The 18,408-nt window shown below is 35.2% G+C and overlaps 3 protein-coding genes across 8 annotated transcripts; 2 read left to right on the forward strand and 1 right to left on the reverse strand.

Moving 5' to 3' along the window:
• Positions 1-1,380: 1,380 nt before the first annotated feature.
• LOC125841894 (uncharacterized protein At2g34160-like) lies at positions 1,381-4,127 on the forward strand. Its single transcript, XM_049521085.1, has 5 exons — positions 1,381-1,560; positions 1,909-1,957; positions 2,078-2,140; positions 2,459-2,523; positions 3,644-4,127. Exons 1-5 carry the CDS (start codon positions 1,381-1,383, stop codon positions 3,788-3,790), a joined length of 504 nt encoding a protein of 167 aa, XP_049377042.1. The 3' UTR covers positions 3,791-4,127.
• Positions 4,128-4,563: 436 nt separating this feature from the next.
• Positions 4,564-9,656, reverse strand: LOC125868764 (myosin-binding protein 3-like). Of its 2 annotated transcripts, none has more exons than XM_049549339.1 (4): positions 9,530-9,656; positions 7,536-8,699; positions 5,581-7,087; positions 4,564-4,847 (listed from the first exon to the last, which is right to left on the reverse strand). In XM_049549339.1, exons 2-3 carry the CDS (start codon positions 8,614-8,616, stop codon positions 5,586-5,588), a joined length of 2,583 nt encoding a protein of 860 aa, XP_049405296.1. In that variant the 5' UTR covers positions 8,617-8,699; positions 9,530-9,656; the 3' UTR covers positions 4,564-4,847; positions 5,581-5,585. The 2 variants fall into 2 exon arrangements, with proteins under 2 accessions (XP_049405296.1, XP_049405291.1); XM_049549334.1 differs by having other exon boundaries at positions 5,581-7,090.
• Positions 9,657-14,546: 4,890 nt separating this feature from the next.
• On the forward strand, positions 14,547-18,050 carry LOC125872213 (uncharacterized). Of its 5 annotated transcripts, none has more exons than XM_049552942.1 (3): positions 14,547-14,959; positions 15,329-15,380; positions 15,433-18,050. In XM_049552942.1, exon 3 carries the CDS (start codon positions 15,534-15,536, stop codon positions 17,802-17,804), a length of 2,271 nt encoding a protein of 756 aa, XP_049408899.1. In that variant the 5' UTR covers positions 14,547-14,959; positions 15,329-15,380; positions 15,433-15,533; the 3' UTR covers positions 17,805-18,050. The 5 variants fall into 5 exon arrangements, with proteins under 5 accessions (XP_049408899.1, XP_049408886.1, XP_049408879.1 ...); XM_049552950.1 differs by lacking the exon at positions 14,547-14,959 and adding an exon at positions 15,162-15,177; XM_049552929.1 differs by having other exon boundaries at positions 15,326-18,050.
• The last annotated feature ends 358 nt before the right edge of the window (positions 18,051-18,408 follow it).

An 18,408-nucleotide genomic window follows, 5' to 3' on the forward strand; every position in this document is an offset into this window, starting at 1 on the left:
TGTACTAGTGACTTCCAGGTTCTGGGAGGGATCTTTATTTGTATATATGTTTTTGGTTTGCTTCCGCCTGTTTATATTGTTATTTGTCTACTCTTGTTTAGTTTCTACCCTCAGACCCATTACTTGTTGTTCCGGGTTACGAGTTGGCTTACCTACTAGTGGGTTATAGTAGGTGCCATCATGACTTGAGAAATTGGGTCGTGACAGTTCCGAGTGAGGCGTACCAAAAACGCTCCGGGACGCAAATTGAAGACGTAGATCCATAGGGCAAGTCATAGAATTCGGGGTATAAGCTTCAAGCGTAAAAACGTACGTCCTGGACACATTTTTTTTTTCTTTAAATCATATTTTCTTTTATTGGTGTAATGATATTTCTCAAATAGTAATTGTAATACTTTTTTCTTCATTTTTGATTATTAATACCTTTCTCAAATAAAAATCATACTATTTTTATCTCTATATATAGGTTATTTAGTAAAATTTATTTGTAAAATAATTGAAAGTTTTACTTTTGCTTATTTTCTTAGTAATAAAATTATAAAATTGAGTATACACTACGCCCCGTAGATCCATAAGACTTACACTCTGTATCTCGGAGCTTACGTCTCGCCCCATACTGCATAAAACGTCTCGCCTTACGCCCCACCTTTTAAAACACTAATATAAATCAAATAGAAGGCTCGTACGTAAATCAATACAAAGCTAGCTATCCAATTTGATCCAAGATGAGTAATTGAGTTCTTGCTTAAAGTTTACTCAACACTAAGTATTCATGCAAAATAAAATATTAAATGACTAAAATTGTCCATGTAAAAAATATCCGAAAGGAACTCATTTTATATTGAAAGTATTTTGAAATAGCAATTAATCGCGTGAAATATGGGAGTGTGATATTAATTAAACATAGCAATATATATCACACGTGTTGTTAGTTATTTGTAATTAATCAATGGACAGTCTTCCTCTGTTTATATATATTCTCCAAAATGCATCTCTTTTTTTTTTTTTTCTAACAAAAATAAAAAGAGGAGAATCTAAGATAATTTAGGATGATAAATAATTAGTGTTCCTAATTAGAGGGAAAACCAAAGAAATGAATGGAGTAGTAGTAGGTCTAGTAAGATGCATAACCATTGTTTAATTGCTTTAATCACCAATCATTATTACTTGTTTTTTGTCTTAATTAACTACCAATGGATGTTTACTTGGTCAAATCATCAATTCAATCCTATTGAATCGGGCCTCTCTATACTTTATTTATATTTAACTCTCTCTTCTAATACTTTTCCAATATAGATTAATATAAATATAAAAAAGTTAAACCCAAATTTAATTGAAAAAAATTGAAGAAAGGGTGTGTCACTTATTAAGACAAATAATATGCCAATTGAAACAATGACACCTGTAGCTGCACCAACACCAGCCACAGCAACACCTGCATCTACACCAGCAGCACCAGCACCAACAAACAACAATAACAATGAGGCTCAGAAGAAAAGTAACAGAATTCAAGTGTCTAACACTAAGAAACCACTTTTCTTCTATGTCAATCTTGCTAAGGTATATATATATATATATGCACGCTCAGAGGCGGATTCAGTATTTGAATTTTGACCGGTTCATACATTTGCTCTGTTTAATAATAACATTGCATCCTACATGGTACAGGTTTGACAGAATTCAATAGTTTTGTGTTATTGAGAAATCTAATAAATAAAATGTGAATCCGGTAGCATAAATAGGTTATAAATTTGGTGGTAGATACTTTTTATTTTCCTTAAGCAGAAAGTCTATCGGAAATAACCACTATACCTGTCAATGTAGGAGTAAGCTCTGCGTACATTGTTGTTGTTGTATAGTGATATGATGCTAAGAGATTATATTAACAAATTTTATTTTACCAAGCAGAGGTACATGCAGCAGCATACTGAGGTTGAACTATCTGCTTTGGGCATGGGTAACAATCTTCAATCTTTGTTTCGAAATTGATATATATATCAATCATAATTCATAATCAAATGTAAAAAAAAATAAAAATAATCTTCTTGCTAATGTATTTATATTAAATTATCAACAGCGATCACTACGGTTGTCACAGTTGCTGAGATTTTGAAGAATGGTGGATTTGCGACGGAGAAGAGTAAGTAACTGTGATCCCTATAGGTATCTTATTCATGTCTTTGTTTCTGATAGACCTTCGGTACAAATAAAGCATATAGAAGATAACAGTAGCAACAACAAATAGTATGATGATGGAAATAAAGAAAACAACAGATAATAGTAAAATCGAAGAATGTGATAGCATGAGAGTTATTAATAATAATAATAGTGATGATAAGGGAAACTAAATCACGTTCGACTACCTGTTTATTTAGCTTTTGAAAATGAAAACAAAAATGAAGAGTAATTTTTCTTAAAAAAAAATTGCATTCCTTGATATAGTTGTCATTTGATGCAGAGGTTTTAACATCCACAGTTGGCATGAAAGATGAGGCCAAAGGCCGCATGGTTCAGAAAGCAAGAGTAAGAAATTTATTCTTTCTATGATTAATGTCGCTTCAATCCTCCAAAAATGTTGTTGTACATGTGCTTGATCCACCAAAATGCATAATATTTGGAGCATAATATACGGAACGACATAATTTTTGAAGGTTTCAAGCAACATAGGCTATGCTAGATGCAAATGTCTTTGTACCTGTATCATATCCTCCAAAAATATATATATTTGGAGAATTTGGCATGGAAGCGACATCATTTTTGAAGGATTAAAGCAACAGAGGCTATGCTAGATGCAATGTAGCCTGCATTTAGCCGATTCATCCTCCAAAAATGTCATTGCACCTGTGTTTGATCCACCAAAATGCATTATGTTTGGAGAGTTCAACACAAAAATGGCATCATTTTTTAGGGATTAAAGCAACATAGGCTATGCTAGATGCAATGATGCTGACTCTTCTTCCAAAAATGTTGTTGCACATGTATCAGATCCTCCAAAAATGCATAACATTTGGGGAATTTGACACAGAAGCGACATCATTTTCTAAGGATTCAAACAACATCGGCTATGCTAGGTGCAATGTGGCCGACCCTTCTTCCAAAAATGTTGTTGCACATGTCTCAGATCCTCCAAAAATGCATAATATTTGGAGAATTTGGAATGGAAGCGACATCATTTTTAAAGGATTCAAATGTTGTTGCACATGTATCAGATTCTAGCATAATATTTGGAGAATTTGACACAAAATCGACAACATCTTTGAAGGATTCGAGCAACATAGGCTATGCTTAGTGGCAGAGACATTCAAAATATGAAATAAACACACAAATGAACCAAAGGGGGTTCAACATATACATAAAAATTAATTTTGATCATGTATACACAATGTAAATTTCCTTCTAAGGGGGTTAGGACGAACCCCCTCAGCCCTACCTGGCTCCGCCCTTGGCTATGCTAGATGCAATGTGTCTGAGCCTTCCTCTAAAAATGTCGTTGCACCTGTGTTTGATCCTCCAAAATGCATAATGTTTGGAGAATTGGACATAGAAGCGACAACATCTTTGAACAATACGTGGTTCTCCCCTTTCCTAACTCTGCACATAGTGGTAGCTTAGTGCACTAACGAGAAATTTTGTGAATTTGCAGATTGAGATAGTGTTGACGAAGAGCGAGAAGTTCGACAAGCTGATGACACCAAACAATACTAATAGTGATCGTGCAGTAGCACAAGATGGTGCAGCAACCAACAAGAATACTATTACTTCAGACACTAAGGAGCAAAACAAGAAGTAGAGAGGATGCTACTTGTTATTGTGTCAAATCTCATTCTTACTGTATCTCAGTCTAGATATGAGGATGCTACATATCATATTATTCTGCTATTATTTCTTATTATATTTGTTATTATTATTACTACTACCATTATGTTAAAAGTTAGAGAGGCTAAATATAGAGTGACAGCAAAAGCATCCCTCACCAAGGAGTGTTGTTTGTGAGTTGTGACTTTTAGGAATTTTTTTTTTGCCTCCATATAACTTATAGAGTTTGTCACATTTTGCAGTTCCCTTTTTCAAACTTGTATCTCCCAAAGATACAGCACATATATAATATGATTGCTGTTTAGTTTTTAGTATGTTTCTTGGTGTCTTTACACATTGCTTTCTGTCATTCTGTTTGGATACTTTCTTTTCTCCATTATGCAGTTTTTCTCTTTTCTGTTCAAACTCTCCGAAGATGCTTCGGCACCTGTGTTGAATCTTCCAAAACTATAATACTTTTGGAGGATCAGACCAGAAACCCCTCGACATTTTTAAAGATTCCGAGCAATAGCTGTGTTTGGCCAATCTTTTTGAAAATCTTCTCAGTGTATTTTTTTTTCTTTCTAAAAATTGTTTTTTGGGAAAAACTATTGATTTGAGCTTCTGGAAAACAGTTTCTACTACTCCCCAAAAACACTTATTTTTTCTCAAAAACTTGTTTAAAATACGCAATTTTGATCTCTCAAAAGCTTGATCAAACATGCTATAAATAAAAAATAACCAAAGCTAATTTTATCACAACAAATCCATTAATCCACCAAATTAATATCATGATTCAAGCCACTCTAGCAAAACTTTACATCAAATTATAGGGATATTGAGTTTCAACTTTACAAACAATCTTTACTCGAAACATATGTAATAATGAATCAAAAAGGATGAATAAGCAAAAAAAATCACTGAAAAAAACCATATCACACAAAGCTAAAATGTTGTTTGTAGACTTCTACTAATTGGGATAAACCATGCTTGAGTTCACCCAAAAACTGTACACTTCATGCTCTAGGAGAAAGAATCATCTTTAATTTAATCTGCAAGGAGATCAAAATGAAATTCGTCAAATAAAAATCTTTTACATCACCTAAAGCAGGAGAAATTTAACAAAAATAAAAGCATAAACGCAGAAATGGTGAACAAAACTAACAGGAAATTCAACTGATATACAAAGTGGATTTGGGAGTGAACGAGTCCAAACAGATGATAGTTTCGTTTCGAACTTATATTTCTGATTGCATTTCCCAAGTCAGAGACTTTATCAATATCGACATGCAAAATCACTGGTTGAAGATAAGAGGTTCATAGAAAACTGATGAATAGCTATATCTCCAATAATTCATGCTAGCACTACCAGCAGAAAATGACCAAGATACAGTATAAGATAACAAGTGAAATATACATGTCATGGATCTTGAATGTGAATTAAGGCCAACAGAAAATGAAAACACCAGTTTCTAATCACAAAGTTCCTACGATGAAACAGAACAAAATATTTTGTTGCTGCATCATCGACAGAATTTAGTTGTTCTTATATGAAACATAGGTAACAAAGAATGTGAAAACAAGAGGCAATAGCTCGGGAGGCAGGACTCATATCAACAGAGAGCAGGTTGAATAAGTACTGAATCAAAGTGTTTGAAAGCGAAACAAGTATGACAGTCAAGTGGAGAATGGTAAAATGGGTGGACCTAAAATCCATTGATTTTCAAAAGCTGAAAACAGCAAAGTTCAAGGTTATGAACATAGCTTGATTCATAAGATGATCACCTTTATTAATGCGCAAGTTCACCACTTGATCTATCCAAAACAAAATGAAACTGTCGCAAGTGACCAGCTATCTCTTCAATCACTCGATGTCCCTCGTCTCCATTCCTCAATGAGTTGATGGAATGATCAAGAAAGCTATGTTCTATACCAAGTGCTTTCAGTCTGCTGCTCAAAACTGATAACTCATTTTTCAGACTCTCTAACTCAGAATCTCCATTAGTGCACTGCCCAGATTTGCTCCCATCCCTTCCTTTCTGTAGTGATTCTGGAAACTTGCTAATAGATCCTTCTTCACCAGAAGGGCTTCTGTCTGTGATTGACTCTAGGGGAACATTTTCCTCTATTTCACCATTACTTCTAGAAGACTCCCTATGGTCCAATTCTTTCGGATTACTTACTTCAACCCATTCTTCTGTTGAAAACTCGCAGTTAACATTAGCTAAGTCTTGACTAGCCTCATGCTTAGAGAGCAAAAGGAGCCTTTCTTCCAATTTGTTCAAACAAAGCACAAGTTGCTCCCTTTCACTTTCCAAATCAAGCAAGGGGCTCCCGTTATCTATGTTATCCACTCCCAATGGTGTCAAGACCTCACCACTTCTACTGCTGGTGGTGGGATTATGAGCAATTACGTCGCCAGGAACAGTCAAACTGTCATCACTGCACATTGTATCAGCTTGCTTAGCTTTATTTGTATCATAACTTGCCTCGAGTGCATCCTCAAAGAGAGCCATATTCCCAAGTTTCTTCTTGTAAAGTTCAAGTTTAGTTTCAAAATCTTGGATCTCTTTCTCCTTCTGCGCAAGAAGATCATTTGAATTCTGCAGTGCTTCGTTGTCATATTCAGCTTGTTCTTCCATCATTCTTAGGCACTGCAAAGCTTCCATGTGTAGTGCTGCCTTCTCCTCTTGCAATCGTGTAATCATTGCCATCGCCTGATTTGCAGCAACTGAGGATGCATTTCTCTCTTCCTCCAACTCTCTATAGAGAGCAGCCATTAATTTTCTATCATACTCCACCTGTCGTTTCAAACGATCAGACACACTCTCACCTTCAATTTCACTCACTGTGCTTCCCTCCAGAGATAAACCAGATTCATTTCTCTCGAGCGAGATCCTTTGATGAAGTATCTGCATTCCAATAGAGCTAGATGCTTCAAGAGTTCTAAATTCCTCACCATTTACAGACACCCTCGGGCTCATCTCACTCAATATAGAATCAGTACCACGAGCAGCAGACAGTTGTGTAAGTAGGACCTTTAGATCTTCACTCATTCGTGTAGAATCCTTGAATGACCTCTGCTCCAAAAATTTTCCAGATAATTGCCTCCCTTTGTTTCCAACGGCCAGCTTATAAGCATCACCTAGATCAAAAGCATCATCTGTCTGTGAACTACTCTCATTTGGCTCTGGTTTAGAATCCAATTCTGTTTCGCTCTTTGGGATCTCATCACTTTTTGACCTGGAGACTTCCCCACAATCTTCGACAACTTGGTAGACCGTCTCACCTGCTGCTGTAGAAAGCATAGCAATATCAATAAATACGGAAGACAGTGAGGTAAATTATTATAAAAGGTGAAAGATACACTTGATAGACCATCTTCAAATGTACTTAAAGCTATTCAACAGCTCTTTTAGTGTTACATGAAAATCAACACATTGGAAGAAATTGAATTGATTGAGCTGCTGTTATAGCTTCCGAGTCAGAAAACAATTAACAGAAAGTAGTAGTTTGAAGATCAAAAACAGAAAAATGTAAATCCATTTGTAATTACTTTTTCTCTATCTTCTTCTTATTTGGAAGTTGAAAGTAGAACATGTGGCAGTTAAGGACAGCAAAAATTCAAAAAAACATTCACTTGTAAGGCATTTTGATCTGGGGGAAACAAAGAGATATGGAGCTCTCACGTAAATGGTTAACAAAAAAGAGAAATGGAACAATAAGGAAACGGAACTTACAGGTCTCTCTTGCTAGATCAACAAGATTTTCCTTGACATTGGACAACGGGTTGACTTCATCAAAACTTATGAGATCAGATGGGACAGATGCATCAGTCTTCCATTCAGGTTGCTGCCAGCTAACTTCCTCTGATCCAAGCCCAACAACTGCAGCCGAGGTTGTAATAGCCGAAAAATCTCTAGTCATTAAGTCTATTTCTGAATCCAGAAGTGATGGTTCAGGCACTGAAGCTGAATGTATTAATTTCTCGGTAGCAAAGTCATCAGTGACGGTAAAAATTTGTGGTTCTGGATGCAAGCATCTATCAGATAAATAGTCTAAGGAATAGTCCCTTGCACGGATTAGAGGACTAGCACTATCACTATCCGAGTGTGCAGCTTCTGATTCAGAATCAGAGATAACCTTTACCTTTTTGTACTCCAAATGAGGTGAAGGAACAAAGACTGATGTCGATGCCTCATTTTCAATCTCCTTGCTGTCACCCCTCTCTTGTCCATTAGTCACAGACAAAGGTGCATCGAGTTCAACTGTGTCAGCACACAAAGATGTAATCTTGAACAATTTTTGAGCATATCCTCCGGTAACAAATTCCTCTTTACAACAATAACACTTTCTTACTCCTGACGAACTCTTTGTTTTCTCCTCGAGTAAAGGATCCTCATCAGTTAGGTGAGGCTCTGCCCCCAGTTTTCCAACCAGCAATCGGTAGGTTTCAGCATTCGACTTATTTACTGTGGCAAACGAGAAAAGGCAACTCTCACACATCCCATGAACATCAACAAGGTTATTGTGATTATGACAAAGAACTAATGAAGATATCCTATACTTATGATTGGGGCAGATTAATTCCCAGTAAAATCCAGCTCTTTCCTTCCCAAGAACATGATCCAGCCTCGAGCAAAGCAAACATGGAACTTGCAATTGGCAATACTGGGCAAACTTCGTGACTAAGTAGGCGAAACCACCGTCAATAAACAGAAAAATCATGAGCAACCATTCAAGAAATGCTGAAGTTAAAGCTGATGTTATACTAATAGGACCTTTAATTTTTCCTTTACTATAGTCCCCCATTACATCCATATTTGTGAAATGGTAGAATGATAATTGAACACAACTAACAGGAAAATTTTGAAACTTATGCACAACGAAATCTGTGATGCACCCTGCAATGAAATAATAAAAAGATATGTCAAGAACACAAACAGACTTTATATGCATGTGATTCAATTCAACTTACACACACAAAAAAAAGTTGTCATCTTTTTATAATCAAGAATTCAATTACAGAACATTATAACAATTTTCATGTCACCCAAATTTTGTTGAACCGCAAACACTATTAATATTCATATGCCTGCAGCATAAACTCAAAGCTTCTGCTTTTACATATCATACTACTCCTATTGTTTGTCTTACTTTCCCTTTTAGTCCGTCTAAAAATGAATGTTACTTTCCTTGTATGGCAACTCTTTAATTTCAATTTTTCACATATCATGCTTAAAACCACAAGATTAAAGGATCACAAGATTCAAAGCTTTTTTACTTTCTCAAAATTCCGTGTCAAGTTCAAACCAGACAATATTGGTTATTTTAACTAAATATCAGGGAAGAACTAAACTAAAAAAAACATCTACTGGGGTTTATTTTAACAAGCAAAACAATCAAATCACATACTTTAAAGTCCAATATCTCTGCTAAAAAGCAACTCAATTGATCAAATCAGCCCAAGTCAAAACCCCAGTTCTCAAACAAGATCCAAAACCCCAAAAACCATAAACAGAATATTCCCACAGACATATAAAGAAACTCAACAAACAGTCCAAGAAAATCCTATAGAACACATAAAAAAACAATCTTTTTTCCAAGAACTTAATAAACAACCCAAGAAACAAGAAAAAAAGATCATATGCACATATATAGCAGTAACTTCAAGAAACCAAAAAAAAGGAAAGCAACAGATCATAATTCACCAACATAAGAAACAGAAAAATACCTTATAGGAAAGTCCTTTTTACTCTGAAAGAAAACTCCAAAAAGTCTCAAAAAAAAATATTGAGAGATCAGAGACACAAAATATATAAATGGGGTACATGTAATGGTTATGTTAATGCACCTACTTTAATTCTACTATAATTAATATACTTTTTTAAAAATATAGAGTCTGAACGTTTCTGTCAGAAATGCACGTTGTTTTCAATGGTAAAATAAATTACAAAGATATCCCACAAGTATTCAGTAATTCTATTTTAGTACCCATCTTTTAGTTGTATTTGGCTAGTTTGCTCTCTTTTCTTGCCTATCATTTGATTAGTCAAGACAAACATGAACGGAGAATGTATCTAGTTAGTTATTTTATTGGTGGAGTTTTTATTTAGTGTTCTATATTTTATATTAAGACTTGATTAATTTAAATGTGCATCGTATAAGGCTTAGTATTCAAGAGAAATGCTCTCTATCAATAAATTTTTTATAACTAAAACTCGAAACTTAGATTTTTAATTAAGAAAGAAAGAGTCATATTCACCGCACCATATCGATCTAAAATTGCAATATATAATTAGAAAATTTCATAAATAGCAAATAGATTAAACTTAATAACCTTCCTTGGCTACAATATGCCTAATTATGCTCCATAGTTATAGTTTCGTTTGCTATATGTATTTCTGTTGTATATTTCACTTGTCAATAAACAAACATGATTTCTATTTGTATATTCCGCTTACCAATATACAAACAATGTAAATATATACAAATTCTATATTTATACATTTAGGAATTTTTCATAATTCCATTTGTATATTCGTTTGCCTATATACAAACAAGGTAATTTATTATGTATTTTTCATATCTTATACAAATCAAACGTATCAACAAATCATATACAAATTTATACAATTAGGAACTAAACTATATAAATTCACAACAAAATTAAAAAAATTATAGCCGTAAATCATAAATATCTAAAACTCTAGCTAAATTAAATAATACACTATAAATATTTATCATTTCGCGTAATTTTTCCATATATTATATTATAAATAGAGTAGAGGTGTAAATTGTAATTTACAATTTAGAGAGGAAACCGACAGTGATAGTCATAGAAAGTTGGCTTTCCAATTGCAAGAATTACAATTGGGCGGCTACCGAAAGGTGGCCCATATCCAATCTAACTATTACAAGTATGTCATACACCAAAAAAAAGTAATGTCTTTACAACATATGAAATCAAAAAGATTCTTCAATTCTTTTTTCAATCTTTTGTTTTATTGAAAAAGGGAAAAAAAGAAAGAAAAAAAGAGGCAGAATTATTGGTTTCGGTTGCCAAATTGTCATATTATTATTATTCATAACATGTAGAATCTAATATGAAATATTGTATTAAGATCTGAATATTGAACAATCAAAATTATTTGTTTAATTGTATATATAAAAAATCTTTGTTTATAAATGAATTAAAAAAAATATTAGTGTTGATGATAGGCGATAGTAGTGGTTAACAATGATATTGATATGGTAGTTGGTGATGCTAGCTAGGTGATGACTATAGTGTACGATAGTAATAGCTAACGGTAGTAATTATTGATAGTTGTGGCAATTGTTGTTAGTAATGATTATAAGTGATGGCTAATAATAATGATTGAAATAGTGAATGACAACAATCATTGTAGATATGAAAAGAAAGTTGTCAAATATATATCTCAAAGTTCCTAAAATGTATTAATATAAATATGAATATATTGTATTAAGATCTCCAAGTTCAGAATCTATGTATATATCTCCTAATGTTTGAAGAAATAGTGCTCTTACTCATCGAATAGGTATTTTATTATATAACGATCGATTGAAATAAATATTTAATTGTGGTTCTCTTCTTACCTTTAAGGTTGACTCTTTTACACTTCGAAATTACTGAGAAAATTAAAAGGAAATTATTTGATGATGTCAAAGTTTTATCTATTGCAATTAGAAATTATTTTATCAGTTATTTTTGTTATGTTTTTACTAGGATATGCGATATTTATTAATATTATTCGTTATCATGGTGTGTAAAATGATCTATAAAACAAGTAAGAACTCTTATACAGTAATATGGACGAGGAAGAGAAAGCACATGACCTTATCAATGGTAATAGTATTTACAAAATAGAAGTCAATCTGATGATACTTGTAAATCAAATTATATTTTTAATTAAAGGGAGCGGATTTTGTTAGCTAACAATGATAGATTTGGACCATTTGACTAATAATAAAGTTACGAAAAAGACACTCTTGAAACAAAGGGTAAATTGTTATTTACAGATTAAAAGATATATTGGGCCTTTTTTCCTTTTCTATTTGTCAATTATGATTGTATTTTCATCAACATTTTAAAAGAGGTTTATGGCTAAAATTGAAAAATATGTAAAACTTAAGATGGATCTCAACAAGTCATTTTGATTCAATAGTACTCATCTCAAAAGATGTACAAGGGGTGAGTATGTTTCTATTTAAGTCTTTTCAATATTTTTGTATCTTAACATAGAAAAATTCAAAGAAAGTAGGCAACTCCTTCATGAAAGATTACAAGTTTTTTTAGAATCAAATTTGGACCATTAGCCCGGTTTTATTAATAAGGAAATTCGATGGACTTAAAGGTGAGCCCATTAAACAAAAGTCAGAAAGGAAACAAATATATATAAGATTGGTCCAGACGTGATCGATCTTCAGGTGAAGAAAACAAAGTCCTAGAAAGTAGGGTTTCTTAAAGTGGACTTCAGACTCATCTTCCTCTTTCTTATCTGATCTCCGCCGCTGAAGAGGTTTTCATGGAGTCCCAACACAAGCTTTATCCTTTTTTGCTTCTGGTTATTAATATTCTTCATCACGGAGAGGGCCATTATTACTTGATCATCTATCAAAGGTATCCATTTCTCCGTTTTCATCTTTTTCTGTTCATCTCAATGTTCTTATTTAAGCCTTCTATTCAGTAAGTATATCAGTTGGTGGGGGTTTATGGGTTTGTGAGAAATCTATAGAGAGTCAGAATCGTGTGTATTCAGCTTCGTAGATACATGTAAGTGTTCTTTATCCCTTTATTTATCATTAAGTTGCCTTTTTTCTGATTAATGTCTCTTTCATAATTGAAGCCAAGATAGAAAAAATCAAGCTGCTCCACATTATCTTTCTATCAATCTCTTAGTTGTACACAAGGGCATCTATGCAGATCTGGTTTCATGACTCACTTTTTGCTGGTACTTGCATCACTTTTTATTGACCGACATAACTTAAACTAGTTAGTTTTCGCATATATATTTTGTACATGGTCCAATTTAAAGTGGACTTCAGCCTCATCTTCCTCTTTCTTTTCTGATCTCTGCCGCTGAAGACGTTTTCATGGAGTCCCAACATAAGCTTTTTTCTCTTCCCTTTCTGGTTTATCAATATTCTCCATCGGGGAGAGGACCACTATTATTTGATATCAAAGGTATCCATTTATCCATTTTCATCTTCTTCAGTTCATCCTAATGTCCATGTGTAAGCCTTTTATTATGTAGGTATACCATTTGGTGGGGGTTTATGGGGTTGTAAGAAATCCAGAGAGAGTCGGAATCGAGTGTACTTAGCTTCATAGATTCATATAAGTGTTCTTCATCCCCTCATTTATGACTAAGTTGCATTCTTTTTTATTGGTGTCTCTTTCACAGTTGAAGCCAAGATAGAGAAAATCAAGTTTCTCTCCAGTATCTTTCTATCAATTTGCTAGCTATACAAAAAAAAAATGTTTATGTAGATTTGGTTTCATGACTCTCGCTTTTTGCTGATAATTGTATCATTTTTTGTTGGTCGACATAACTTAAGCTAGTTAGTTTTCGCATAGATATTTTGCGCATTGTCCCACCACAAACTTTTTTGTAATTGTAATAGCTATGTAACTCTGTGATCTTTCTTTGTTTATCATGTTAATGACTGCTAGTACTAGTGATGCTCCTTGTTCTTTTTTTATTGTTGGTAACTGTTGCTTGCCCATGTTTAATATCTTTCTTGCCCTACTTGGTAGATCATAAAAACTTACATACTCTTGTCTTTCCTCTTGATTAATAGCTATGTTTGTGATCCAATCACTAGTTGATTAGCTTCTCTAAAAATATGCATCACCTGAATGTGTGGGATAGTCATTTTTTGTATCTCTTCTATTCTTTCTTTTAAACTCCAAGATATTCTCTAGTTCCTCTTAATCATGTTCTTAAGACTTAGAGAGTCAGTCACTAAGATGATTTGATTGATAACTTGCCTTTTGCAGTGTTTTAAGGCTTTCCAAATAACTGTTATTTTTGCTTCCATGTTTGTAGTGACTCACATGCTTTGTGCCTCTGTGTATAATATAGATCTCCCATGTTATCTCTTATATAGAATCCATAAGAACTCCCCCTTGTGTTACCTTTGCTTGCCTCATAAGTCACTAAGATGATTTGTATTGCACTTGACCCGTCCTTTTTCTGATAAAGACCACTTCACAATATGAAAAAAATTACAAGCTTATTACTCCTATAAGAGAAAATTGAAAACTAGGATGATAATGCATTTAAATTCGAATGTCTTAACTTTAATAAATATAAATTAAACCTTAACATAGATAAAGAAAATAGAGATTTTTGCCGATCATTCCACTTTGGAATAACTATTTAAAAAATTTCTTTTGCAACTTATGTATCTTTTAGATTTTAATCTAATTCCTTTTTCGAACAAACAAAAAATTTCATGAGAAACTTAGATCATAACCTAGAGTTTTATAAATATTCTAATTCTAAATAGTAATATCTCAAATAACATAAAACCGGGAGTGGGGGGGTGCGGGGAGAGTATAACAATAAAATAAAAAATGTTCAAATATCAATGAATAATGTCTCTTTTTAAAGGGTGTAGGGACAAAATGAAGAAAATAGAGAAAATATAAATAAAGAAAAAGAGGGTAATATGGTAAGTACGAAATATAAAAGGAGTAAAGGGGTGTCCCATTATGACCTAAATACCCATCGTTCTCAGCGTTAGCCCTTATTTCTGTAAATCCTCACAATCGCAAACCCCCAATTCCCTTTTGCCCCTCAATTTCTTCAGCCTCCTTCCTTCCCTTCCTTGCCCTTCAACTCTTTTCCGATTTTCCCTTTTCTCTCCTTCTCTCTCTCTCTCTCTCTTCATCACCCAACACCCCTCTTTTACCCGCCATATTCAAAATTTTCCTGACCCTTTTGCTTGGAACCCGTTAAACTCCACCTTTTCGTTTGTTTTTGATCAATTTCCGGTGAATTATGAGATGGGTTTTGTGTTTCCTGGTGTTTTGACTGGAAAAGGTGAAATCTTGGAGTTTTAGGGCTGTTCGACAAGTATCGATCGTGATTTGAAAGGAGTTTCGTGTTTTGACTTCGGGTGCCTCTCTTAATTTATGGTGAGTTTTTGGTGTTTTTATTGGGTTCCTGTTACTGATTTGGTTTGTGGTTTCTACCCTTTTGATAAGTAGATTGATGGGACGATCCTTCACTATTTTGTTTGTTTTAGGGATTCGTATAGTTTATTTTATTGAGATTTGTTGGTTTAATTCGTTCTTTTAACTACTATTTCATGGTGTTTGATCAGTGCGTTGGAGTAATATAGTGTTGGGAGTAGGTCTCAATTAATGTTTTGGCTATGAATTGCCCCGTTCTTTTTTTTTTGCTTGTTCTGGTTTTGAATACTGATAATGGGTTTAGGTTATTGTGTTTACTTCTCTCTCGTTTAATATTCCAAATCATGAATTGTCTGTGCTTTTTTGAAGCAGGTCTTAGTGAAGTCACTTGAAGCAAAAAAGTAGGTTTGGGTATTTGTTAGTCGTTAGCTGATTCGTTGTCCTCAGGGTTGGTACTTCATCAAGTGTGAGAAGAGTTTTGATCTTTCGTTCGTACAGTGGCAAAGTTTGGTGTCTACATATTTCTCAGTGTGATAGAACAGTCTATTGATTGAAAGAGCTACTTCTGCAAAGACGAATGGCAAACCATGAGTTGATCCTTGGCCAAAATAACGACTTAGCTGTTGATGGCGAGAACCAGGAAATAGTGTTTGACCACACTCATCCGATGGACATAAGTCAGAACCATAACCACGAACTGGAACTAGCGCAGAACCATAATCATGAACTGGAACTAGCGCAGAACCATAACCATGAACTGGAACTAGCACAGAACCATAACCATGAGCATGAGATGGGTATAGGGCAGAGCCAAGATCATGAGGGGAATCATGAGCATGAGTATGAACACGAGAATGGTTTACCTATGGAGCAGAAGCCCGAGCATGAAAACCAGGAGTTACCTAATGAAAACAGTGAGTTAAATATCTCTGAACACGATGAGTTAGGGATCGAGGAAAACCAAGAACTTGATGATAACCTGGAATTAGCTGTTGTTGAGAGTCATGATATGGGTGTTGAACCTGCACATGAATATGAACTCCATGATGGCCAGATGGTTCTTGCTTCGTCATCTCATGTACTTCAGGCTCGAACTATGTCAACAACACCTGATTTTGAGTTACATGTGGGACAAGAATTCCCTGATGTCAAAAGCTGCCGAAGGGCCTTACGTGACACAGCCATTGCTCTTCACTTCGAGATTCAGACCATAAAATCTGATAAAACTCGTTTTACTGCTAAATGTGCCAGTGAGGAGTGCCCTTGGCGCATTCATGCTGCAAAACTTCCTGGTGTACCCACGTTCACTATAAGAACAATTCATGACAGCCATACATGTGGAGGAATTGCGCATCTAGGCCATCAGCAAGCTTCAGTTCAGTGGGTGGCCAACTCTGTGGAGCAACGGCTTAGGGAAAACCCAAATTGTAAGCCAAAAGAGATCCTTGAAGAAATTCACCGGGTTCATGGAATCACCCTTTCGTACAAGCAAGCTTGGCGTGGAAAGGAACGAATTATGGCTGCTATGCGCGGTTCCTTTGAAGAAGGTTATCGCCTTCTTCCTCAGTACTGTGAACAAGTTAAAAGGACCAATCCAGGGAGTATAGCATCAGTTTATGCAAGCCCTGCTGATAATTGCTTTCAGCGGCTTTTTATATCATTTCAAGCTTCTATTTTTGGTTTTCTAAATGCTTGTCGCCCTCTTCTCGGGCTTGACCGGACCTTCTTGAAAAGCAAATACCTTGGTACTTTGCTTTTAGCTACTGGTTTTGATGGGGATGGCGGTCTATTTCCTCTGGCATTTGGTGTTGTTGATGAGGAGAATGATGATAACTGGATGTGGTTTCTCTCTGAACTTCATACCTTGCTAGAGGTCAATACAGAAAACATGCCAAGACTTACCATCTTGTCTGACAGGCAGAAGGGCATTGTAGATGGTGTTGAAGCAAATTTTCCCACTGCCTTCCATGGTTTTTGCATGCGTCATTTGAGTGAAAGCTTCCGTAAGGAGTTCAATAATACAATGCTTGTTAACCTGTTGTGGGAAGCGGCACATGCTCTTACAATCATTGAGTTCGAGGCAAAAATTCTCGAGATTGAGGAAATATCACAAGATGCTGCATATTGGATTCGGCGGATTCCTCCACGATTGTGGGCCACAGCTTATTTTGAGGGAACAAGGTTTGGGCATTTGACTGCTAACATAGTGGAACAATTGAATAATTGGATTCTAGAGGCCTCTGGACTTCCAATAATTCAGATGATGGAATGCATCAGGAGGCAGCTTATGACTTGGTTCAATGAACGACGAGAAACCAGTATGCAGTGGACATCAATCCTGGTGCCTACAGCGGAGATGCGAGTTGCAGATGCTCTTGAGCGTGCCCGGACTTATCAGGTTCTTCGTGCTAATGAAGCTGAGTTTGAGGTGATATCTCATGAGGGTACCAATATTGTTGATATTCGGAACCGTCGCTGCCTTTGTCAGGGCTGGCAACTGTATGGTTTGCCCTGTGCACATGCTGTGGCAGCACTACTTTCTTGCCGGCAAAATGTCCACCGGTTTACTGAGAGTTGCTTTACTGTTGCGACGTACAGGAAGACATATTCCCAAACTATTCATCCTATTCCAGACAAATCATTATGGAGGGAGATGACAGAGGGAGATCCGGATGCTGCCCAAGCTGTTGAGGTTATTATAAACCCACCTAAGTCACTCCGGCCTCCTGGCAGGCCAAGGAAGAAGCGAGTTAGAGCAGAAGACCGTGGTAGGGTGAAGCGAGTTGTTCATTGCAGCCGCTGCAATCAGACTGGCCACTTCAGGACTACATGTGCAGCTCCAATTTGAGTTCTCTCTGCAGACTCTTCACTGGGTGTGGAAGAAGTCTGTGATATACCTTTTTCCTGCGCAGAATCTCTCTTATATTCTGATGAAGGACATTTCTAGTTAGTTTCTCAGTCTATAGTGATAACTTTTTATCAACTAGTCTAGTAAGCTTATGCCTGTTTTTGGATTTGTTTTAATAACACATTGCAACAGAGGATAGATTTGGTGATTATAACCATATGATATGATGAAAGTTGGATTTCTTAAGTTGTGGATGCCCTATGTAATTTACATCCCCTTCTCAATTGACATGCTATAATATAGTAAACTAACAATATGTTGAGTGCAGGTGCAGCAGTCCCTTATTTTGTTATGTTCCAAACAAATGTTTGGTTAAAGATGCTCAGGTCTGGTATCAAATAAATGAAGTTTCCAGTTTTGTAGCTGGCTGGCTATAATCTTGTTGTACATAGACAAGCATTATAGTCTATCATAATCACTTCTTCTATGTGATTTTGATTGGTTAAGAGTCCCATGTCATTGCAGTATTGCTGTTTCTTCTAGTTTGTTGTCTATATTCTTTGGCTTAGTTTTTCTTCTTTTCATTTTTATTGGTTAAACTATG

This window comes from Solanum stenotomum, chromosome 1 (assembly GCF_019186545.1).
Source record: "Solanum stenotomum isolate F172 chromosome 1, ASM1918654v1, whole genome shotgun sequence".
Classification (NCBI taxonomy): Eukaryota; Viridiplantae; Streptophyta; class Magnoliopsida; order Solanales; family Solanaceae; genus Solanum; species Solanum stenotomum.